The sequence below is a fragment of the Equus quagga genome, chromosome 16 (genome assembly GCF_021613505.1).
Source record: "Equus quagga isolate Etosha38 chromosome 16, UCLA_HA_Equagga_1.0, whole genome shotgun sequence".
Taxonomy (NCBI): Eukaryota; Metazoa; Chordata; class Mammalia; order Perissodactyla; family Equidae; genus Equus; species Equus quagga.
The window spans coordinates 37,197,403-37,219,864 of record NC_060282.1 but is presented as its reverse complement, the minus strand read 5'-3'; the positions used below and the strand labels follow the sequence as shown (position 1 = coordinate 37,219,864).

At 38.3% G+C, this 22,462-nt stretch overlaps 1 protein-coding gene across 2 annotated transcripts; it reads right to left on the bottom strand.

The window, feature by feature from the left end:
• Window positions 1-4,925: 4,925 nt before the first annotated feature.
• On the bottom strand, window positions 4,926-22,257 carry PABPC1 (poly(A) binding protein cytoplasmic 1). 2 transcript variants are annotated; one of them, XM_046641990.1, is made up of 15 exons: window positions 21,553-22,257; window positions 18,193-18,386; window positions 17,873-17,988; window positions 15,373-15,512; window positions 13,668-13,762; window positions 13,221-13,358; window positions 12,924-13,019; window positions 9,437-9,709; window positions 9,124-9,214; window positions 8,422-8,532; window positions 8,176-8,330; window positions 7,515-7,599; window positions 6,844-6,974; window positions 6,195-6,288; window positions 4,926-5,371 (listed from the first exon to the last, which is right to left on the bottom strand). In XM_046641990.1, the coding sequence occupies exons 1-14, from the start codon at window positions 21,743-21,745 to the stop codon at window positions 6,196-6,198; spliced, it is 1,911 nt and encodes a 636-aa protein (XP_046497946.1). In that variant the 5' UTR covers window positions 21,746-22,257; the 3' UTR covers window positions 4,926-5,371; window position 6,195. The 2 variants fall into 2 exon arrangements, with proteins under 2 accessions (XP_046497946.1, XP_046497947.1); XM_046641991.1 differs by having other exon boundaries at window positions 15,382-15,512.
• Window positions 22,258-22,462: the final 205 nt, after the last annotated feature.

Genomic DNA, 22,462 nt, shown 5'->3' with positions numbered 1-22,462 from the left:
TTGTTATAAAAGGGGAGAGAAAAGTGGGATGACTTACACTGCCATGATTCTGATGTCACTTTGGTCATCTTTGAGACCAGATGAATGCTAAGTTTAAATGACAAAAAAAAAAAATCTTTTATAAGTTATTATCCATTAATATAATTGGTAAAGAAAATACAAAGAATTCCTGTCTGTCACACTTTTTCAGCATAAAGGATTAGCAAGAGAAACAAAAGCTTAACTAAAACAAAAGTTAAATAGCACAGACTCTGGAGTCAGAGAGCCTGGAGTTCTAGATTTGGTTTTGCCACTAACTAGTAGGATGTTACTTAAATAAAAACATACCTAATCTGTTGGGAATTTCCTCTTTAGCAGCAGCAATTGACATTTTATCTAACATATTTCTTAATAACTGTTGAGAAAATGTTGGCATCTCCCTAATTGGCACAGAAGTGTAATACAGGGTCAGAAGGTTAATTCTACAGGTTTTATAAAAACACGTATGATAATTAAAAGGCTTTGGTTAAGTCCATTTACCAATTCCAAGAGACTAGAATGGGAAGATGAACAAGCTCAGAAAAATGATCACACAGTTGCTAAAGGAAATGTTTGATATTTCCAGGCAGTCCAAGATGCTCAGAAGGAAGGAAAATATTCTATTTTACAATTTTAAGCTCAGCCTGTTTAAAGACGACCTTTTCCTTCTAAATAATGAGTTTCTCTTTCCCTTAGTTTTTTGATTCCCCTAAAATGTGACAACAGAAAAGCATAAAGCAAAGTATCTTTATATTTTGCCTTACTATCATGCGCTTGGATATACCTGTGTCATTCCGCTTCCTGCCCCACCAGCTGAAAGTAGCCCAAGTACTGAGATTTTATGAAACTTTGCTTTCTTGTAGCTTAAGGCAGTTTATACGAAGCTTGAGAGCATGAACTGCAGAGCCTGGAGGTCTGGATTAGAATCCAGCTTCACTACCACTGACTATGTGACTTTGGGCAAGTCACTAAACTTCCTGAAACTTCAGTTTCCTCATCTGTAAAATGGAACTATATTACTGAAGCAATCTCATACGGTGGTTATAAGAATTAAATGAGATAGTGCATGTAAAGAGTTCACTTGATAAACATGTAGTACATTCTCAATATTAGCAGTTACAATTATTGATTCAAAAGCAGGCATTTCATTGTTTTCTTTTCACAATATTTGTTGCGGGCCATAATTACGATGCCACCAAATTATCAGTACATCACAACTGGTATTGAAAATAACAGTGACCAGTATTTGTGATTACTTATAAAAAACTGGATCTATTGAACAAGAACGTGTGTTGAGCATACATTTTAGCATCTGACTCATTTTACTTAACTTTTTATGCTGTTACTTAAGAAATAGTTAAAATGTCTTAGATTGATTTCAGTAGTTTGGGAAATATTAAGATTTGGGGGCTGATAAACGTGCATTTGAATGTCAGGCTAGCACATCTACTTGGCAATTTGAAAATGAGCATAAAATACTCCAAGTACATTTTCTTTACTTGGGGGTGGGTACATAGAAACAAAACTCCATCAGCAACTATAAATCCCTCTACTCAGATCTGTTTTGCCTTACTATCACGCACTTTGATAGACCTGTGTCATTGCACCTCCCACCCCCCAGGGCGGAAAATCAACCTAAGACATCTCGGATAACTAAGGGAAAGAGAAAGTCATTATTTAGAAGAAAAAGGAAGTCTTTAAACAGGCTGAGCTTTAAATTGTAAAACAGATTATTTTCCTTCCTTCTGAGCATCTTGGACTGCCTGGAAATAGCAAACATTTCCTTTATTAGCAGTTATTATGTTTTGAGGGGACCTTGCAAAAAATACAAATATTCTTTCTTTGACTTCCAATGTGAAGAACTTTTTCTCTACAGAATGTTAGTTCAGGCTATTGAATATCCCATGTCGTCTCAAGGTTTCTGGGGATACTGTCAGTTAACAAAGTCAGTAAGTAAATTGCATGTTTTTCTACCTTTGTAGATAAGACAATCTTTTTTCCCCCAAATTTGCCAGGACTGTGGACAGATAAAACACCAAGTAAGACGACACGTAAAATTTGAAATTGGGTTACACTCTAATTCTGCCATGTATATACGTAGCACTTGCAAGTAGGTGGGAGACAAGACAGGGCAAGACCTGAGATCTATCAAAGTGTTAACTAAGAACCCTTAAATCTAACCAATTGGATCATCTAACTGAAGACAGGTTATATTTACAGAAGAGAGTCAACAGGAAGCCTAGAAAAAGCAGACAGACATTCATCAGTGTAGCTTTGGCATTGTCCAAAGGTGTGCCTGCCCCAATCAGGAGACTCCAAGATGTCCTCATGACGGTTTGGTCTCCCTGCAGAGAAGTGTGCATCAGACTATCATGGCTTGATGGTACTGGCCAGTGTATTGACCAACTCCACCCATTTTGTTTCCAACTTGAACCAAACTTCTAATTTTACTGTTTCCATGAGAACTGGTCTACAGGGAGAATGCACTCATTAAATGCAAGTATCCAGGTGCTCTTCAAAATCATGTACTCACTGCAAGTGAATAATCAATAGGATCACAGTTTTACATCAAAAGAATAAGAAAATTTCAAAGTACTCTTCAGAATGTCACTCACTTGTGATGTATTAGTTTGATGGGAAGGAAAGAGGTACAATCCAAGATAGCCTACTGTATTACTTAGCTTATTTTATCCATTCAAGTCTTAGTGTACATGTTGAAATGGAGAAAAGATTCTAGGCTAAAAAAGCTATTTTCAATTAGCTATTACACATCCACTACCCACAGAAAAACGTCACCTATCAACTTAGTTTGTTTCAAACCTCCCATAGAAGGGGCCACACACATGCTTTAGAAGGAAAGATACATATGGCAGTACAGTGTCATGTTTTATTCTGCTTCACCTCAAATCCTGCCTGAAACTAGGTGGTTTAAAATAAACTACTTTAGGTTACGAGCCATATATCTATCAGATACTGGTCAGTTCTTGTTAATTATGGCAATTATCAAATACTTAATCATTGCCCCTTGGGAAAATACAGGGTTAGGTACCTGGGAGCCTGTCACGTTTTCGTCAATCACTACATAACCATGTTTTATGTGTGTTTCTGTTCAAAGACACTTTATTTAATACATATTGTTGATTAACATTGAACTCACAGCCAACAGCTCTCTAACTTATACCTGAATGCTTATCTAAGTATTTTCTCTAGAAGGCACAGGATAGGCTTCTTGTGCTTAGGAACATGAGACGGTACTTTTAGCAATATGCCTGGTGGCCATTTAAACAGCAAAACCACCAAGAAAAAGCACAAAATCGTCAAGAACATGGCACTACACAGATTTCGAAAAGGATACCTGTTTACCATCTGAGAGCTGAAACAAGGCAGCAGACTTATTTGATCTCAGCTGGGAATGTGTGCGTTTCAGGTGACTCAGTTTTTTCAATGCTCAGTGCATGTTTGCAAATGACTGTGAAAACGCATGAATAGATTTTGGGGTTACAAATAAATCTTAATGAGTAGGTGAATTTGCAAATACAGAATCATCAAACAATGAGGATCAACTGTTTTTTTTCCCTAAATCAATTCTTGCAGATTACAAAGGACAACTTTACATTTTCGTTGGCTCCTCTCAACAGTCACGAAAGTTTGCCATACCTAAGATGAAGACATTTCAGGAACAATGGAGATGATTTATCTTCATTTCATAAAAGAAATACCAAATTCCAACTACTCAACATATAAAGAAAGCTACTATCTGTGCAAACCCTATCTGCAACTATAAATCTTGGAATCGTTTTTAAGTGTGGGAACTTCTAGATTAAGGTGTCTCAAACTTGTCTGCTCCTTTGAAATCTCAAAGATTGAACCATTTTGTATTCAAAGTTTGATATGGTAAATACTTCTCTGCCTTCCCAAAGCACTGAAGAAAAGCATTCACGGTTACTCAGAAATTGTGTTCACCTCCGTAAACTGTCAGCCCATTAGAGGGTAGGTCATGTAAAACACAGGATTATCCTTAGAATGCCTAGTGGGTGCACTGATTTAAGCCATGGGGTAGGAGGGAGGTGGAGTTTATGTGTGTATCTTCAGTTTCAAAAGAGCGAAGCATTCCAGGTACAGAGGCATTATAAAGCTTCAGCAAGCAGGGAGGGCTGACACTATCATAGCCATGATTTTATTTGCTCCCAAAGGCAAGAGAACTGGTGTTGAGAGAATTCTAGCATGGTGATAAGATAACCAGAGGTGCAACTTACAAAGCTAACTCTGGCAGTAGTATACATAGGAGGGAATAGAGATTAAAACTAGGCCATTCTCAAAAGTGCATTCAAATTGCGAGGGATAACTGTTTTATTATGCAGACGTACTGGGCCCCGGCCTGATGGTCTAAATCCATTCTCCACAGGTAGAACCCCTAAATCTTCATTTTTCAAAAGTACTTTGGATAAGGCATTATACTGAGGTGAAGTCACAATCATCAACTATCAAAAGATGCTTAAAAAATAAGGCTTAAAACTAATCCTAACTTTTTGACAATCAATATAAAAATTATACCAAAGACTAGATATATTATCTCTACCCTCCTCTCCAACAGAGTAGCTACTGTCACTGTTTCATACCATATAAATGAGGGTTTAAGTTACCGCCCAGCCTAGAAACCTTACTATAGTCATAAACTGGCATCATCTCCAAAAACATTTAGATGGTTCAAGAATTCATGTGGAAATCTAAATTCATAAAACACATTAGAATTGTCTTGTGCCTCTTTTCCATAAAACCAAGACACCCCTGAAACTTACATAACAGTACCTTTTTCATGAAAGAATGCCAATTATGCCAATTCCAGCTTATCACCTATTCACGCAAGCCAATTCCAAAGAGAAATAAAACAGCATAACATCACTGTGCACTGTTTAAGGAATTTTTATTAAAGCAAGAATTTTATAATCCAAATTACGTTTCCTTGCTCAGTTATCAGTTCTGTTATTTAAAACAGAAGTGACATTCTGAGCTATTCCACAGTAAAGAATTACAAAATTAAAGAAAGGAATGCTTTAAATTTTTGTACTTTGCTGAAAATTTTTTCCCAGGGTCTATAAAACATTAATTTGTTTTTATATTTTACTATTTTTTTGTGGTTTTTTTGTTGTTTTTAAATCAATAAGTAATCTAGGACTAGCATTCTGTTTGCTAGACCTGGCATTTGCTCGGTACATAAGGTTCAAAGTTTCCTTTCCTTTTTTTATTTATTTTATATTTTGCAATGTTTTTTTTCCATAATATTTAAGTTTTTCGATGTTTAGATATTTTTCTTCGGTGAAGCACGAGTTTCTTTTCGTGGTCCCTGATCAATCTGTAAACATGGAAAAAAAATTATAATCATGAAATTTGCTAAGAGATTAGAACTTAATGATTCCAACCACTAAAAAGAAAGGATTGCTCAGTAACATAACAGAGGTGCTAATTATTGCTATAATGGCAATCATTATAGTATACAAATGTATCAAATTAACATGTACACCTTAAATTTGCACGTTATATGTCAAGTATTTCAAAAACAACCCAAAACCAACAAAAAAGAAAAATAAGACTAATACTGGCACTTTTCAGTAGCAAATTAAAGCCCTTGGCCAAATTTAACCTACAGCCTGCTTCTGTAAGTTTTCGCGGAACACAGCCACACCCATTTGTTTACATACGGCTGCTTTCACACTGTTAAGAGTGTAGAGTTAACTGCAACAGAAAGAACATGGCCCACAAACCCTGCAGTATTTCCTGTCTGGTCCTTTACAGAAAAGCTTGGCCAATCCCTAGTTCTGGCGACCCTGCTTTATCACCTCATTTCTCAGGAGTAATGAACAGCAACAGTCACTGCTGCCACTCAAGAAAAGGCGTGTGCTATGAAAACCCTCTGAGGATAAGTACACAAAGAGCCAAGCCCTGTCACAGGCCATTTCATACCAATTACTATACAAAATGTCTGAAAGTGCTCTGACTCAAAATATTCAAGTCAATAGCAGGGTAACGGGAAATTTAACTCCTCTATATTTCTACTTTGAACAATTTACAATACATTTGGATCAATGGTAAAATGAATTTTTGCTATGTCTCAAAATATACTCAAACTGTTATAAGGATTAAGAAAACAAGCTTAAAACACCAGACGGAAAGCTCACTTTAAACAGTTGGAACACCGGTGGCACTGTTAACTGCTTTCTGGGCAGCCTCTTTAGCTTGGTGGGCTTGTAGTACAGCTACAGCTTCATCAACCTAAAAAAAGAACAAACTGCCTCTGAAAGGGAATAACTAGAAGAATTTCAAATTAACAATATAAAACTTCCACAAAGGCAAATTCCTTTCCTCAGGTGAAAGTGGAAAGAACTATCAAAAAAACATTCCAAGTGTATCCATATCCTTTTGGGTTCCATTCCACCACTGTTCTAGAAGAACCCTCTTGTACATCTTACTCTCTCCCCACCAAAAGTCCAAGAAATACTAAGAAATATCAGCAAACATCTTTCTCCAAAAAAGCAGCAGCACAGTTAAGAGAGCACAGATGCTGGAGATAAACTGACTGGATTTGAAACCAAGCTCTGCCATGTACTAGCTGTGTGGGTGAGCACTGGGCAAATTACTCAGCCTTTCTATGCTTGTTTCCTCACCTATAAAATGAGGATAACACCACCACAGGTTATTAGGGTTTAAAAACAATATTTATAAAGCTTTTAGAAACGTGCGTGGGTTGTATAAAGCACTTATAAAACTAAGTTCCTACAAAGTGCTGGAATCATAATGTAAGAGGATGCTAGATAAATGATAAATTACTTTAGAACGGAGAGACTCTGGAGACTCAAGCATATGAAGAAGTTCTGAATTATCAATCTCCAACAACATGCCAGTGATTTTCCCAGCAAGAGTAGGGTGCATGGCTTGAATCAGAGGAAAGAGCCGTTCACCTAGGAGCAAAAACATTAAAAAACTCCTTCAATAAAAAAATTCTGTAAAAGGCATTCTACTGTATTAAAACTAGGGTTTAAGAAGCTTACTTTTGTATATAGCAAATATACAGTAACCCATAATCTACCATTTCAATATATCTTTTGTGGGAAGACTGTGATAAAATAGATTAAGATCCACCACAAGGCAATTAATTCCTGGCAGTATCAGTTTGCCAAAAAGTGAAATTAAGCCACATTACTATTAAGTTGTTAAATCTGTGCTCAGGCAAAGTCAAAGCTGTTTCCCCATTTGGGTCAAATTCCCTCTTCCAAAATTGTGGCGGGGTCCTATTATCCTATCCATCAAGAACAACGCATTTTCTTCATAGCTTTCCAGGTGTTTGATTAGTTAAGCAGAAAACTGGGCCATCACAGTCATTATGGCAATTCAGATCAATGCTGCAGCCCTGGTCATCATTTCTAAGTGCAAATGAGGTCGAAGTGTCTTCCTATTTTCCAGTCTCTCTCTAACTGACTAGGTGGGACAAAAGCACTTACCCAGCATTTGCTTTTGCTCTTGAGGAGGTGCAGATGCCAACATGGAAGCAGTCAAAGGCTCCTGACCTTGTACATGAACAGCAGGCTAGAAATATAATAAGAAAATTCCTAAGTTTCAAGTACAGAAGTTATGGCAAGTTCAAATACAGTCATCCCTGAGAAACCTCCGAAGCGATCAAGACTGCAACCTAAACACACACAGGGAAGCTGAGCGAATCAGAAGTGCAGCCTAAGGTAGCTATTAACACCTGTATGCTCAAGAACTACAACCACATGGCGTATTTCATTTCCTTTTTTACCTGGAGTATTCTTTGGAACCATATTTCTATTATGATCGATGACACTTTTGGTCTCAGAGTCAAAAAAAAAAGGGGGGTAAGCCAAATCTCACAAACTAAACTTTACTTCACTCTTTCTTCCCTATAACTAGGCCAAACAAAACTCTCAAACCACACAAGTAATTCAAGATGGGGACTATAGAATGCTCGTCTAATTCCTATAGTATAAGGCAAATAAAATAATTTTACATATTATCAATTAATGAGACATCAATTAAACAAATATTCTAGATAGCTTAAGCTCTCATATCATACAGCTGTGCCTTCAATTCTTTTGATTTCAATCAAGGACTGTCACCTTTACAAAGTCATTTAATTCATACCTGCTGCATGGTAACTTGTGGCTGTGCATTAAGATGCTGCTGAGGATTGCGAACTCCCGCAGCATACTTATACTGCGGAACGGTGCGGACAGCAGGAGTAGCTGCAGCAGCAGCAGCTGCAGGACGTGGACCCATTGTCTGTGTTGATGTGTTAGCTAAAAAAAAACCCAAACGAACATATTTTCGTACTTTTACCTTGCTATATCAAATTGGAGATCAATTTTTATAGGAAGGGTTAAGACTCACCAACACGCTGTGTCGACATGACTCGTGGAACCTGTGAAGAAGCTGGTCTCATAGTACTAAATGGTGGTCTAGGAGCGGCTGGGCGGATAGCACCGGGCATATTTTGGAATGCTACATTTAAAGATACGAATGTACATTAATTGGGAAGAACTCACTGAAAAGTGTTCATGCTGCTTTTTTAGAGCTGAGGTTTGCAGAAAGGGCTGAAAGTGACCAAATACAAATACCATCTTTTAAAGCTTAGTCTCACACCTGCCATTTCCCCAGACTTACCAGATCATGAGTAAATAAACACGTTCATTCATAGGAGGACAAGTACTTATTAATATCTGAACATGGCCTATGAACCTGGCTCCAAGTGTTCCTGCGATACAGCACTATTCTGCAGGGTAAGGCTGAAAATCCCAGGACCCTAATCCTCATATATGAACAAGAACTTATAAAACTACTGCCTAACTAAACATTAAATTAATAGTTAGATCCATTCTCAAACTTGTCAAAGAGGAAAATCAAGCTAGCATAGAAATTACTATGTCAATAAGAACGGTGAAGCATTTATGATTTTTTTTTTACAAAGTGCTAGAATCCCAAAAATGAACACTACAGCCATAAATTATGAAAAGCAACAGTTAGTATTGTTTCACACATATTTTTAGTCCAAATAGTTCTCAACCTTAATCAAAAGAAAACCAAAAGGCTTACGATGAGGTCTGGCACCCTGAGCAGTCCAGCGAGGACTTGGTCTTAGTTGAGCAATTTGGCTAGGAGGATAGTATGCAGCACGGTTCTGAGTCTGGAGAAAGCAAACAAGTGGGTCAGCTAAAGAAAAAGCAAGTAATCAACTAGTTATCTCTAAAACATTTAGCAGGTCCACACACACTAAGCGTGTTTTCGAATTCAATCATAATTCACATGTCTCTCAATGTTTTCATCTTGAGGCTTTATTTTTTTGGCACAAAACACTAAAAATGACCAAACATGAAAATCTTCATGAGGGATTTGTTCTAAAACTTACCTGTGGGATAGCTGCCATGAAGTAACCTGAAGGAGGTGCTGGCTGGTAGGGGTTGATTACGGGGTTGGGGACAGCTCTGACGCTAGCCATTCTCTGCATATACTGGTTAGTGAGGTGAGCCTGGCGCTCTTCTTTGCGCTGAGCTAAAGCTACATACAATGGCTTGGTGGCCACAATTCTACCGTTCATTTCTGTAACTGCTTTAGTGGCTTCTTCTGGGGAGGAGAAACAGACAAAACCAAACCCTTTGCTGCGACCACCCTCCATCATAACCTATTAAAAGAAAAAAAATTAAACAAGGTTAATGGAATGGCAGAAGGAGGCACAAAAACGGAGAACATTACTATTTAGTCAATTATAGCCATTGACTCAAATAACTAAACCTTGTTAATGCTTTCATTCTTTGGACAATTTTCCGTAATACCCAAATATTAAGGCAAGCTACACACATGCATTATCCTAGCCAAGCAAAAGAGGAAGTAAAAGGGTGCATGCACAACAGCAGCTTTGGTAAGATTTTAGATATTCCATTAGATACCAGATTGTCAATATTAAGGTTTAAATATCTAAATACATTCAAGGCCTACTAAATTTGACTCTTCAGTATCACTGAAAGCATCCACAATTAAAATTTGACTATTCAAGCTGACAAGATGCTTTACTATTATTTGGGGGAGGGGGAGGGAGCAGGTGAATCTTATGCACGTTTCAAAACAAAAATTTCACATTCAAGACTGAATGGCCATAAATGGGGGGTATAAACAATATTCCTAAGGAAGCTGCCAATGACTGCAAAGATTGCCTCACTGGCCCTGCAATATGTAAGCATGCTAAATCTACAGCTATACTGAACAGGATGCTGGTGGCAGAGGAACAAACAAAACAGCAAAAACCAGAGTCCAATGATTTCACTTATATGTGGAATCCAAAAAATAACAAAAAACCCCAAACAAATTAAAAAAAAAAACCCTGAGCTTGTGGATACAGAGAACACATTGGTGGCTGCCAGAGGCAGAAGGGGTTGGGGTGGGAGAAATGGGTAAAGGGAGTTAAAATGTACAAACTCCAAAGCTATAAAATAAGTCATGAGAATGTAATGTACAGCATGGGGACTACAGTTAATACTGTATTCTCTATTTGAAAGTTGCTAAGAGTAGATCTTAAAAATTTATAACTATGGTGATAGATGTTAACTAGACTTATTGTTATGATCATTTTGCAAGTCGTGTGTTGCTTAATGATGGGGATATGTTCTAAGAAATGCATCGTTAGGTGATTCTGTCGCTGTGCAAACATCAGAGTATACTTACACAAACCCAAATGGTATAGCCTACTATGCACCTAGGCTCTAAGGTACTAATCTTATGGGACCACCAAATGTTGTTACAAGGTTCACTGAAGCATTACATGTTGTACATTTGAAACTAATATAATGTCTGTTATATCTAAATAAATAATTAAAAAAACAAAGTAGAGTCCACAAACATAACCATGCAATTATGGGAATTTAGGATGTTAAAGTTAGTATTTTAAAATAGTGGAGAAACGACAGACTTTGGACTATTCAGTACATGGTACATTAGGACAACTGAAAAGAATTAAGTCAAATCTCTTATTCACATCACACTGAAAAACCAATGGCCAGACAGATTCTTAAAGTAAAATCCAAAAATACAGAGAAAATCCAAGATAACAGACCCCAAAGACCTAAGTGAAAGACTGAGAGAAATATCTGCAATATAAACCAAAGGGCTGACATAAAACTCTCTCTAAATCAATAAAAAGATAACCAATGCCAATATAAAAATATGCAAAGAACAGGCAAAACTAGTAAACATGTGAAAACCCTCTCACCATTTGAAAAGATGTATTCTACTTTTTATTAAACTGACAAATTAGGAATTTCTTCAGCCTTTTTGGACAAGTTGCTTCTATCAATTTTAAATGCAAATACCCACTAACCACCAATTTCAATTCTAGAACTTTAGAAATACTGGCATGTGTGCAAAGATGTATAAGAATGTTTATTAGAGCGGTGGGTCTAACAGCGGAAATATGCAAAACAACCCAAATGTTTATCAGTACAGGTACAGTAAAATAAGTTATGGTACATCTATATCATGAATATTCAGCCCTTAGCAGAAAAATGAGAAAATGCTTGAAATAAATATGTATCTAGATCTACTGTTAAGTAAAAAGGCAAACTGCAGAATATGTATAGTATGATCTTGTTTTCTAAAACCTGTTTATACATATACAACAAGCGTTTGGACAAGCATGAAAATCATCTGGGAAGGCACTCAAACTCCTTTTGGAGCTGGAAAATGGGGAAGAGGGATGTCACCTTGCACTTTTTACTTTCTGCCTTGATGAGTTTGTTTTTTTGGCAAGCATTGTTAAATTAACATAATGACCTCTCCTCTAGAATAAATTCTTGCCAAACTTCTCACCTCCTTGCCAACAGTGATACTGTGATCCACAAAGTTTCCTTTGTAAAACATGCATGCTTTATACATTTTTTAAAAACCTGATGCACAATATTCAATTTAAACAACTTTCAGGGAACATACTGAGGATGAAGACACTCAGGAATAAATCCTATCATACTCCAGGAACTCTTAAAAAAGCACAGGCTGAAACACAAGGCAATCCCATCCCCTGCATTTTTATTTGTATTCATCTACTCTGCCCCTAACATTTCCTCACTATCACAGAAGCTTCTTCTGTCAATGGGGCTGTCAGGAAAAGCTGAGTAGAAAGATCAGCCATGAGGTCATTCAAGAGCACTCAGTTTTAACTTTTCCTCTACTCCTTTGAGAATCTGATGAAAGTTTGACACTCCTCCCACCCCTAACATACATATACACAAAACTTTACATACAGAGGGATTCTTGGACCATGGACACCAGAAAAAACACCTAGAGCAAAGGTTCTTAAATCAAAGTTTCACAATTTAGACTAGAATCCTACTGTTGTATTTAACTTCTGATTTCAAGTAAAAGGAAATGTGATCTCTATCTTCGCTGCCAGAGAGCTTGAAGTCTGATTCCCCAGAATGAACTGTCAACACAGATTAGCCCAATACTAACAATTTTAGTTCCACAATAAACTGCCTTTTTTGACCAGAAAAAAAACTAGTTTAACAGAGTATAGAACAGTGCATATCACATAAGGATCAATCACTAACTATGGTCATTAAATGCCACATTCCTCAGGAAAGAATTCAGAACTTGCCATCTGCAAAAATAAACAATTGGGCTACAACATCCACTTCAAATTTGAATATAAGTTTTTCAAGTAAAGAAGCAAAAACCTGATTTCCAGAAAAACGAAAACATTTTTTTTGGAAGAAAAAAAAGCTTTGATTATTCATTTACAAATCATAAAAACATTCCAGTAGGTATATTAATGTGAAATTTTTATACATGTATCCACATGAATTTTTCCCAAATCTTGGGGGGGAAAAAAAAAGCATCATACGCTTTACCTTTGCACTAGTGATTGTACCAAACGGAGAAAACTCTTTCCGGAGACGTTCATCATCAATACCATCATCCAGATTTTTCACATAAAGGTTAACACCCTAAAAAAAAAAGAACAGAAAACTGTAGAAAAAGGACTAAGAAAACCATAGCGGAACTTAAGGACACTTCCTATTATTTTATCCCATGTGTGTCTTCTCCTTTCCCCGTCAAACCCTCCAGTTACCTGACAGTAACTGATATGATCATAAAATGGGTTTCCTCATCCCTGTCTTATTTTGCTTGCTCAATTAAAAACGAACCTGGTATCTGGTGATCCTATCTTGCTTCATCTGTTCAAATTTGCGCTTAAGTTCCGTCTGCCGTTCCACTTTTTTCTGAGCTCGACCAACATAAATTTGTTTTCCATTGAGCTCCTTTCCATTCATCTCATCCACAGCCTTACAGAAATCACAAAAATTTTAATTACCAACTTGCAAATATAGAAGTTTAACAACAAAGAAAATCTGTTAGATTTTATGAAAGATAAAGACGGACCCATCACAAAAACTAAACTGAGGTTTTGGGAAAACATAGGTTTCCAATTTATACTCTCAAACATGTAAGATACAAATAATTCACAACAACACATGTAAAGATGAACGTGTGAAATAGTCAATGCAAGAGCAACCCAGATTTACATCCCTCCCCCTCCTACTACAAAACACAGGAAATCCACAGTGCCTTTTATTAGTATATTTAAGACGTACTTTCTGTGCATCTTCATGCCTTTCGAAGCTTACAAATCCAAAACCTTTGGATTTCCCACTTTCATCAGTCATTACTTTCACACTTAAGGCAGGTCCTAAAAAAAATTTTTTTGAATGATTCAAAGATACTCCATACATTTAGTTTATACATTTCAAATTTCAACACACAAAAACAAAGCCATGAAACAAACTAAAATGGAGATTAAAAAAAATTCCAAGCCTCCAGAAATTTATTCCTCCTCTAACCACCCCCACCTGAAACGGGCAACTAAATATTCTCTTCGAAGTCCCTTTATTTCTACTAAGAAGCTAAATAAATATTCTACTCTTTGAAACATTCCTCCTTCCATTTAAGGATGTTTTTAGACAACGGAAAAAGATGAATTTTTATTCTTAGCATTAGTACAAAACATTTGCATTTTTTTAGCCAATGATTTGATTTTTCTTGACACCAGAATTAAGAAATAAGATTCTTAAGCCTTTGGTCCACTTGATTTCCAACAGGGAATGGGAGGAATACAGAGTTTGAGCCTTGGAAAGACACAGCACAATCACCCGGAGGAGATGGCTTGTTTCTAAAGGCACATGTCACCCCCACCCTCTCAAAGTGAAAAAGACACTTAACTGAGGTGGGTGTTATCTCAGGTAGCTGGGGCAAAAAAAGGTTAAAAATCACATTTGATTACAGAGAATCTGGAAGATGTACGGGCAGAAAAACTGTTTCTTCTGAATGTGCCTCCTGTCCTAAGGCTGTGCACTTCCAATCTCTGTTACGCAAAGCAGCCAAGAAGATAGTGGACAAATTTAGATTATTGGTGGTCAGCTCACATAGCATTATTCATTTGGGATAAGTGGTTAACAATATCCAACTTTAGAAATAGCTTCTAGTAAAAAAGGAGCAAGAAGGATAAAATATACAAAAGCCAGTCACTAAAGAGAATTTGGAGTAAGATGTGAGACGCGATGTCACATATTTTCTTCATCTCACACAACTTTATATCTTTGTACAAAATGACAAATATTTTGCTCAAAGGTGTAAAAGGTTCGATATGACATGCTAGCTTAGCAATAGAAAAGTATTAGATTTCCTTATTCTTTACCATCTTAAGTGCTCAACAAAAAGCCACTTATTTTAAACTTTAATGAAGTTAACTTGAAATGCAGGAAAACAGTTTAAAATCCCATGGATCCAGAAGGCCATCAGAGGGAGATACCATCACAAGAAAATCTGGATCTTTGGCTTTGTCTTTCAAAGTCTTGGTTTCAAACTGCTCAAACATGATGCCACTCAGACTGGCCAAATATTCTAAAGCTGACCAGCTTTCCTACCCCATAATTAAAGACTGGACTCTGACCTAAGTTGGCTGTGTCACATGTATGCCTCTGATGAGATAGGATCTTTAAGAGCTTAAACTCAGCACAATTTCTTAATGTAGCAAAACCTTTTAAAGTCTATTCCAACTATGCACACAGAGTCACACCTTTATTGTGTTAATACAATGCTACTAACCTTTAAGCCAGTGAGAATTCTATTTTCATGCTACTTTGTAGTACAATGCACTATCAGTAGCTTAATCCAGGAACTACAAATATTAAGTACTGTGTTAAGTCTCATTTCATTTACTTTTTCAGTACAAAGTATTAGCCAAAACTAACACTGAGCTGTTACCCAGAACTTTGTAAAAATTTAATTCAGACACATTACCAAACTTGCCAAAGAGATCCTTAAGGCGCTCATCATCCATGTCTTCTCCAAAATTCTTGATGTAAACATTGGTGAACTCTTTTGCCCTAGCTCCGAGTTCTGCTTCTCGTTCTTTACGAGACTTAAATCGTCCAACAAATCTAATAAAATATGTAAGGACTATAAAATTAGTTCTATTTTATGAAGTTCAGATTAAGCAAGCCTGATCATTGATTTTGTTAATTGTTGCTGATCATTTCAGAATCTCTAATAAAGAGCACACTATAAAACAGAAACAGGGCCTTAACTGAAGATGAAAGCATATCTTAAGAACAGACCTCTTAACTACAATCACAACAAAGGAGCATATTTCTTTTTTTTTTTTTTTTTTTTTTTAAAGATTTTTTTTTATTTTTTCCTTTTTCTCCCCAAAGCCCCCCAGTACATAGTTGTGTATTCTTCGTTGTGGGTTCCTCTAGTTGTGGCATGTGGGACGCTGCCTCAGCGTGGTCTGACGAGCAGTGCCATGTCCGCGCCCAGGATTCGAACCCTCGAAACACTGGGCCGCCTGCAGCGGAGCGCGCGAACTTAACCACTCGGCCACGGGGCCAGCCCCAAAGGAGCATATTTCTTAATACACACTTCTCTCCCTTCCCTCTAGCTAACCTAGGGTGAAAGAGTTCATGCCTATTGATACAAACGAGTGGGAGGATACATACACCACACCAATGAAAAGACAGAAAAGCTTTCATCATGACTGTTTCAAAGTGGCTCTTGCACTTTGTTTGCAAACTCCTAAAACAGAAATTTAAATTTCCAAATTCTGTACTCTAACATACAACAGCCTGGCATAACTCTCTTTGCCACATTACCAACATAAAGTGTTCTGAAAATTTAGTTTTTCCCTAACATAAAAGTAGTGCATGTGTCATTAAAGATTATTGTAATATACATCAGAGTTAAAAAACCATCTCCCATAATACCACCCAAACCATGATTGACTTTTAGTATGTCTCTTGTTTTCTGTTTAGGAACATTAATGAAGATACCAATGATTTTATTTCCTTAAACCACCAGCCACCCACATGGTGGTTCTTTTCCATGCTATTAGTTTTATAAATGTTCTCAGTGGGAGCATAATATTCCACCATGGACATCACAACCTTCTGCTTTTGTAAACAATGCTGGAACTTTATGAGACTTTGTTATTTGTCCTTAGGATAGAATTACAGAAATCATAGTAATTCAAAGGGTATATAAAGGATCTTAAGTTTATCCATACAAACTGTTTTCCAAAAAGATTGTATCTTATACTCAAAACAGCAATAAATCAATTCTTTATTTAATCTAGACTCCAACCAGTGGTGGACATTTTTTCCCCCTAAAGCACTGCAGACAAGCAAACTATAAGATACTTTGATCTGCAAATACTAATGATAAATATTTCTCATTTAAAGATGTACTACTTCTAAGAATTGGCCTTTGAAAACATTGTTCATACTGAGGAGTTGCTGGTTTTTAGACTTATATGGGGTTCTTTACATCCTACAGTCTTGTCTTTTCTTAATCATGCAACTGACATATACTTCAAGCCCATGTGCATAATGACCCCTTCATGTACAGACTGACCACATCACTTGATGCAGTGATTTACGAGAACCACACCTTAAGAGTGATGCAGTTGAGTTATAAGGATAACCAAACCCAATTTGCATGCTATCATTGCAATGTACACAAGCAACATGAACTCGCAGATCATTTACAATATGACCTTACAGCTGAATTTGCCCAGATAATTAAGCAAAATCCACTGGCATTGAGGATAAAAAAATTTAAGATCTGTCATTTCCTTGGACTCATAATATCTGTATTTTTAAAACTTGAAGTAGAAATAGTCTTACAGAGATTTTCTCAGTGTTACAATATTTTAAAAGTTTGCAACTTTTAAGAACAAGTTTATTTCAGGAAAGATTAATCATGAAGACTTCAGGTTTAATTCTGCTTTATCTTTAAATGGCTGAAGGGAGTCATAAAAAACAAAAGGAAAAAAAACACCTTTAAATTCCATCAATAAACTGCAGCAGTATGGCCAAAGGAAAGCCACCCTGGGCTCTGAACTTGGACCACTGAGTTTGTACCACAGCTCATCTGTCATACCAGCACGTAAATATAGGCAAATTATTTTAGCCTCAACTTCCTCAAGTGTAAAATGGGCTAATTACTACGTCAGGAATTATTACTAAGTTCATCTGGATTCCTAGTTTTTCAACGATGCACTTATTTTGAAAAAGCTTTATATTCCAATATACCTATCTTCTATCTTTTCTTTTTGGTCTGAATGTTGACCAATTATACTAATTCACTGATCTTTGTATGTTACATTAAAATGTGGAGAAAAGTCAATTACAAACTCTACCAAGATGTGTTTTATTAATTTTGACTCTAGGAGTATCTCTTTAAGAGCACAAATATATTAACTATTAAAAGCAGACTTGAAGTAGGATTAAATATTTATACTTACACTTTGCGATCATTTAGAAGCATCCCATTCATTTTTTCTATAGCTCTTTCAGCTGCTTCCTGTGTCTCAAAATGTACAAATCCATAACCTTTGGAACCATTTTCATCACAAACCACCTAAGGAAAAAATGTATACCAATTTTTCATTACTTGCTACTGATTTAGCATTTTTCAAGTGTTCAGAGATAACTTGTTAGTCACCTAACCTGGGTATTTGGGAAATAAGGATATCCATTAACAGATGGTACGGTTGCTATTTTAAGGAATAAACCACAAGTAGTTAAAACACTACAAATGTGTATTTGTCACATTTTTGCTTACCTTACATGAAAGGATGTTACCAAAAGCAGAAAATGTATCATACAGTGCTTTATTATCAATGGATTTGTCCAAATTTTTAATGAATATGTTGCCCACTCCACTTTTGCGAAGTGATGGATCACGCTGAGACCACATGATGCGTACTGGCTTGCCCTTTATAACATCAAAATTCATGGTGTCCAAAGCACGCTCCGCTGCAGGAAGGACATTTTCAGAGTGAATATTACTTCAAAACTTTTACAGCCTACTTAAAAGTACGCACATTATTGCAGGGGGAGGGGTTGGACACACCATTTCTCCACCTCTTCAAACTTCAAGATGGCTGGACCTTACCACACACTAGCCTAGAGTTAAATTGTATAATGCAAAACAGGAGACAAAAATCAGAAACACCAAATGTTCCACATGGTAACGGGTGACAGACTGCTATTAATTCATTTCTGAAACAATTTCTTCCTTAAATTACCATCAAATTTAAAAGCACCTTTTTGTTCACAGTCAACATAAAACCAAGATTTCCCTTCACAATCTGCTTAACCAGCAATGTAAAAGACATTAGGGAACTGTAGATTATCCACAGGCTGAGAGTAGTTTCTGGATTTTGAGCATTTTAACTTCTTCCCTATTACTTGCCCAAATTGGTCATTTCATTGCTTATCACTGCTAATATTATACAAAAATCAGTCCATTTTCTTAAAAAAAAAAAAACCCTGAATTATTGAGATTTCAGTGATTCATGGGACAACTTCCCATTGTCACATAAGAAAATGAAAGGCTATATCCATTCAGATCAGGATTTGAATTAGGCCTTCAAAAGCTAATGTGCAGTTGGGCATACTTAGCTGGATAATACAGAACTTCTGAAACACTACGTCTACAATATTCGTAATTCACTATTAATGCTTCTTTCACAAAGGAAATCAACTTTATCTTAGATCACCGATTTACTTAATAAACTGATGATTTAACCAATTATTTCTAGATAGTGGTAGAAATTTCAAAATCTACCTCATGATTTCAGAGTCCATGAAGGTTTGAATTACGTGCACCCGTATCACCAAGAAAACACTTTAAAGAAGTTGAGATTCTAAATGGAAAAATATATCAAGTAAAAAAAGACTAGTCTCTGAAGGGAAAAACATACTCCATTTGAAGTCCTGAAACACCAGTTTTCACAAATTCCATGCCAACATAACAACGATAAAGTTACTGAGAGGACAAATCTTCCAGTCGCTTTTTATGAATGATGAAAGTCTCAGTTTCTAGAAGACAGTGACAATCAGCTGTCAGCTCACTATCAACTGACCACACCTACTCAGCTCCCCCTCGTTTTTTTAGCTGATTTTGCCTGAGTTTCTTTTGAATGAATCACCCCTTCCTGTTAAATTGGAAACTGGTCACTTTCAGAAACTATTCTCCAGGTCCATCAATGTAGCAATAATTAGGGGAAAAAAGACAAAGAAAACCACTGAAAAAGCTATTTGGAAAAGAGAGTAATTTGTACATATAGAAACCAAATAAATGGAAGATGGAAAATGCTATCTTCTTTTAAACAGTTACAGTACTGGTCTACTGGTATAGACCGATAATATATAGTGTACTGTAACCATGGTAACCTCAAGTTCAACTTTGCAAATCCCCAGAAATTAAAAAATCGTTTTTTGTTAATTAAAATTAAGTTAAAAAGAATAACAGCCACTTTCAAAAGTTACCATTTTATGGTCTCTAGAATTTGTTCAAGTTTTCTGTCAACTCTTCAGATTGTGATTACCTGCCTCTGAAGTTACCTTCCCTAATCTTACTTCATCTTGCATTCAGTGATAAATCCTGTCCAGAGTTGGGAAGAACTGTTCTGCAGTGACATCTGGAGCTACTGCTTACAGAACAAAAGGGCAGGAAACCTGCAGTGCAGCTTTACAACTTCTGGCTCAGTGTCACTGAAGAGTCTGCCTACCCAAAAACCTCAATACCAACTTCACCTAGTGAATAGCTAGTCATTAAGTAACCTAAGTTTTACTGAATCAACTGAATGACATAGATGTTTGAATTCCACCTTAAGGCCTTTTCTACAAAAATAAAAATGAATTCCTTATATTTTGTAATATTTGCTATGTTTTCAAGCAGCCTGAAAAGGAGAAAAGTGGGCCATAAAATCCAGTGAAGCTGACTTTTGGAAGTCAATCGATCCAGATATAAAGAAAACTCCTGGCAACTCACTAGGCCACGTATTTTACGTTTGCCAAATTTTGTTTTGTGAACGGTTTAACTTCAAAACAAAAATACAAAGTTGGCTGGATTCCCCCCCCCCATAAATTCAAGGTAACTCTGACCTCTACTATTTTGTACTTAATCATTCCCCACGATTTATGGATATTCCGGACTACTTTAAAAATAAAGAAACTGAAAGATTGGAATACCACATTAAGTCTAACAGTCCAGGTCCACGATACATTCACAAGTAACATTTTACAGCTAAAGATGGTGAATCCATTTTTAAGTGAAACCCCTCAAACCATGAGAACTATTTCACAAAGGAAATAACATTCTGAACAAATTACCAGTACTACCAAACTAATGTGAGAAAAAAACTTAAATGATCTAAATCGCCTGAGAAAACGATGGCCTTCAAAGGGTCATCCTCCACATCCCATCCTCCCACCCTGCTGTTAAGCTTAGAAAGAGAAATGCCTCAACTAGGGGAAAACCCCAAAAGACGTTTCATAGGTAATTTACATATCTACAGCCATCAGTCACTGACAAGTCATTACGAATGGAATCCGAAACCTGAGGACCACCACCACATCACCATCTTAACTTTATTCTAAGGCCCTGTGGCTCCCCCAGGCGACTGGGCCAGTAGCAGGAACAGGAACAGGCCTCGGGCCTGCGAGGTTACGGGGTTCAACACGTGGTATTTTTCGAGCACCGAATTGCACTTCCTCCCGGTCCTGGGGCACCGGCGAGAGGCCCGGGTGGTGGGTGCGCCTCCACCCAGGACCACGGAAAGAGGCTCCGCTTCGACGCCCCAGAATCCCGTGGCTGCTGGCGAGAGCGCCCTGGAAGAACCCAATCTCACCCACCCTCCCGGCGCGTCATCACCCTAAAGTTTGAGAGCGGCTGAGGCCGAGAAAATGGTCGCAAAAGAGGAAGTGGCCAGGCGTGCGAGCGGCGTGCGGCTGCCGGCTGCGCTGGTCCTCGCGGGCATGGGGAACCGGGTCTGGGCGCCCGATCCTCTCCCCGCCGACCCTCGGGGGTGACATGCCCTCCCGCCCCCTCCCCCCGGGCCCGCCGGCCTAGCCCGCCAGCCGCCGCCGCCGAAGCCTCATGGCCGCCCGCCCGCCCGCCGGGCCCGGCTCTCACCGTCCGCCGGCTGCTGGAAGTTCACATACGCGTAGCCCAAGGAGCGGCGGGTGATCATGTCCCTGCAGACACGGATGGAGAGGATGGGCCCGGCCGGGCTGAACTTCTCGTAGAGCATCGCCTCGGTCACGTCGGGGTGTAGGTCCCCCACGTAGAGCGAGGCCATGGGGTAGCTCGGGGCGCTGGGGTTCATCTCGGCACGGCTGCCCGCAGGGCCACAGGCCGCGACCTTTCCGTGGGAGGAGAGCGAGTGCTGGGGCCGGGGGCCGGAGCCGGGGGGAGGGGAGCGGGGGCAAGCGCAGAGGGACAAAAATCAACCGGAATCGAAAACTACTCAACGGCCGCAGAACGGGGACGATCCGCTGCCGCTGGCTGCTGGCTGTCGGCGGGGGCGCGAGGGTGGCGGTGTCGGGTCCGGGCAAAGGGAAGGCCTCAGTCTCTTGGTTCCTTCTTGGAGCTGCTGCGGGGCCGCGGGCGGGCGGGTCGGTCTCGGCTGCTTCACCGGGTTATTTTATAAAAGAGGAAGAAAAAAAAATAAAAGTCTCCGGCGGGGGAGACGCGGAATTTTTGTAAATTTTTTTTTGGTTTTTTAAAAGATTTTTTTTGATTTTTTTTGGATTTTTTTAATAATAAATGTGTGTTCCGAGCCCGGAGCACACACTCCGCACTCTCAGCACTAACCGCCGGGGAGAAGGGGAAGCCCCGCCTCCTGCACCCTCTACTTATACCCACCGCCGCACTCGCCCCGCCCCCCGCGCGTCTGACGCCAGGGCCCTACGCGAGCGTCAGCGCCGGAGGAGGAGGAGAAAAAGAGGCGAAGGGGAGGAGGGAAGAGAAAACAGTAGGAGGAAAGAGCAGAGAGGAAGAGAGAGAGGCGGCGGCGGCTGCTGCGGGTGTGGGGGTGGGGCTG

Coding starts and splice junctions, on each gene's coding strand:
- PABPC1 (XM_046641990.1), bottom strand. CDS start 21,745: ATGAACCCCAGCGCCCCGAGCTACCCCATGGCCTCGCTCTACGTGGGG. Junction 9,710..12,923: donor GTACAATCACTAGTGCAAAG/GTAAAGCGTATG, acceptor TTCTTTTAATAG/GTTATGATGGAGGGTGGTCG. Junction 7,600..8,175: donor CACAAGTTACCATGCAGCAG/GTATGAATTAAA, acceptor TTATATTTCTAG/CCTGCTGTTCATGTACAAGG.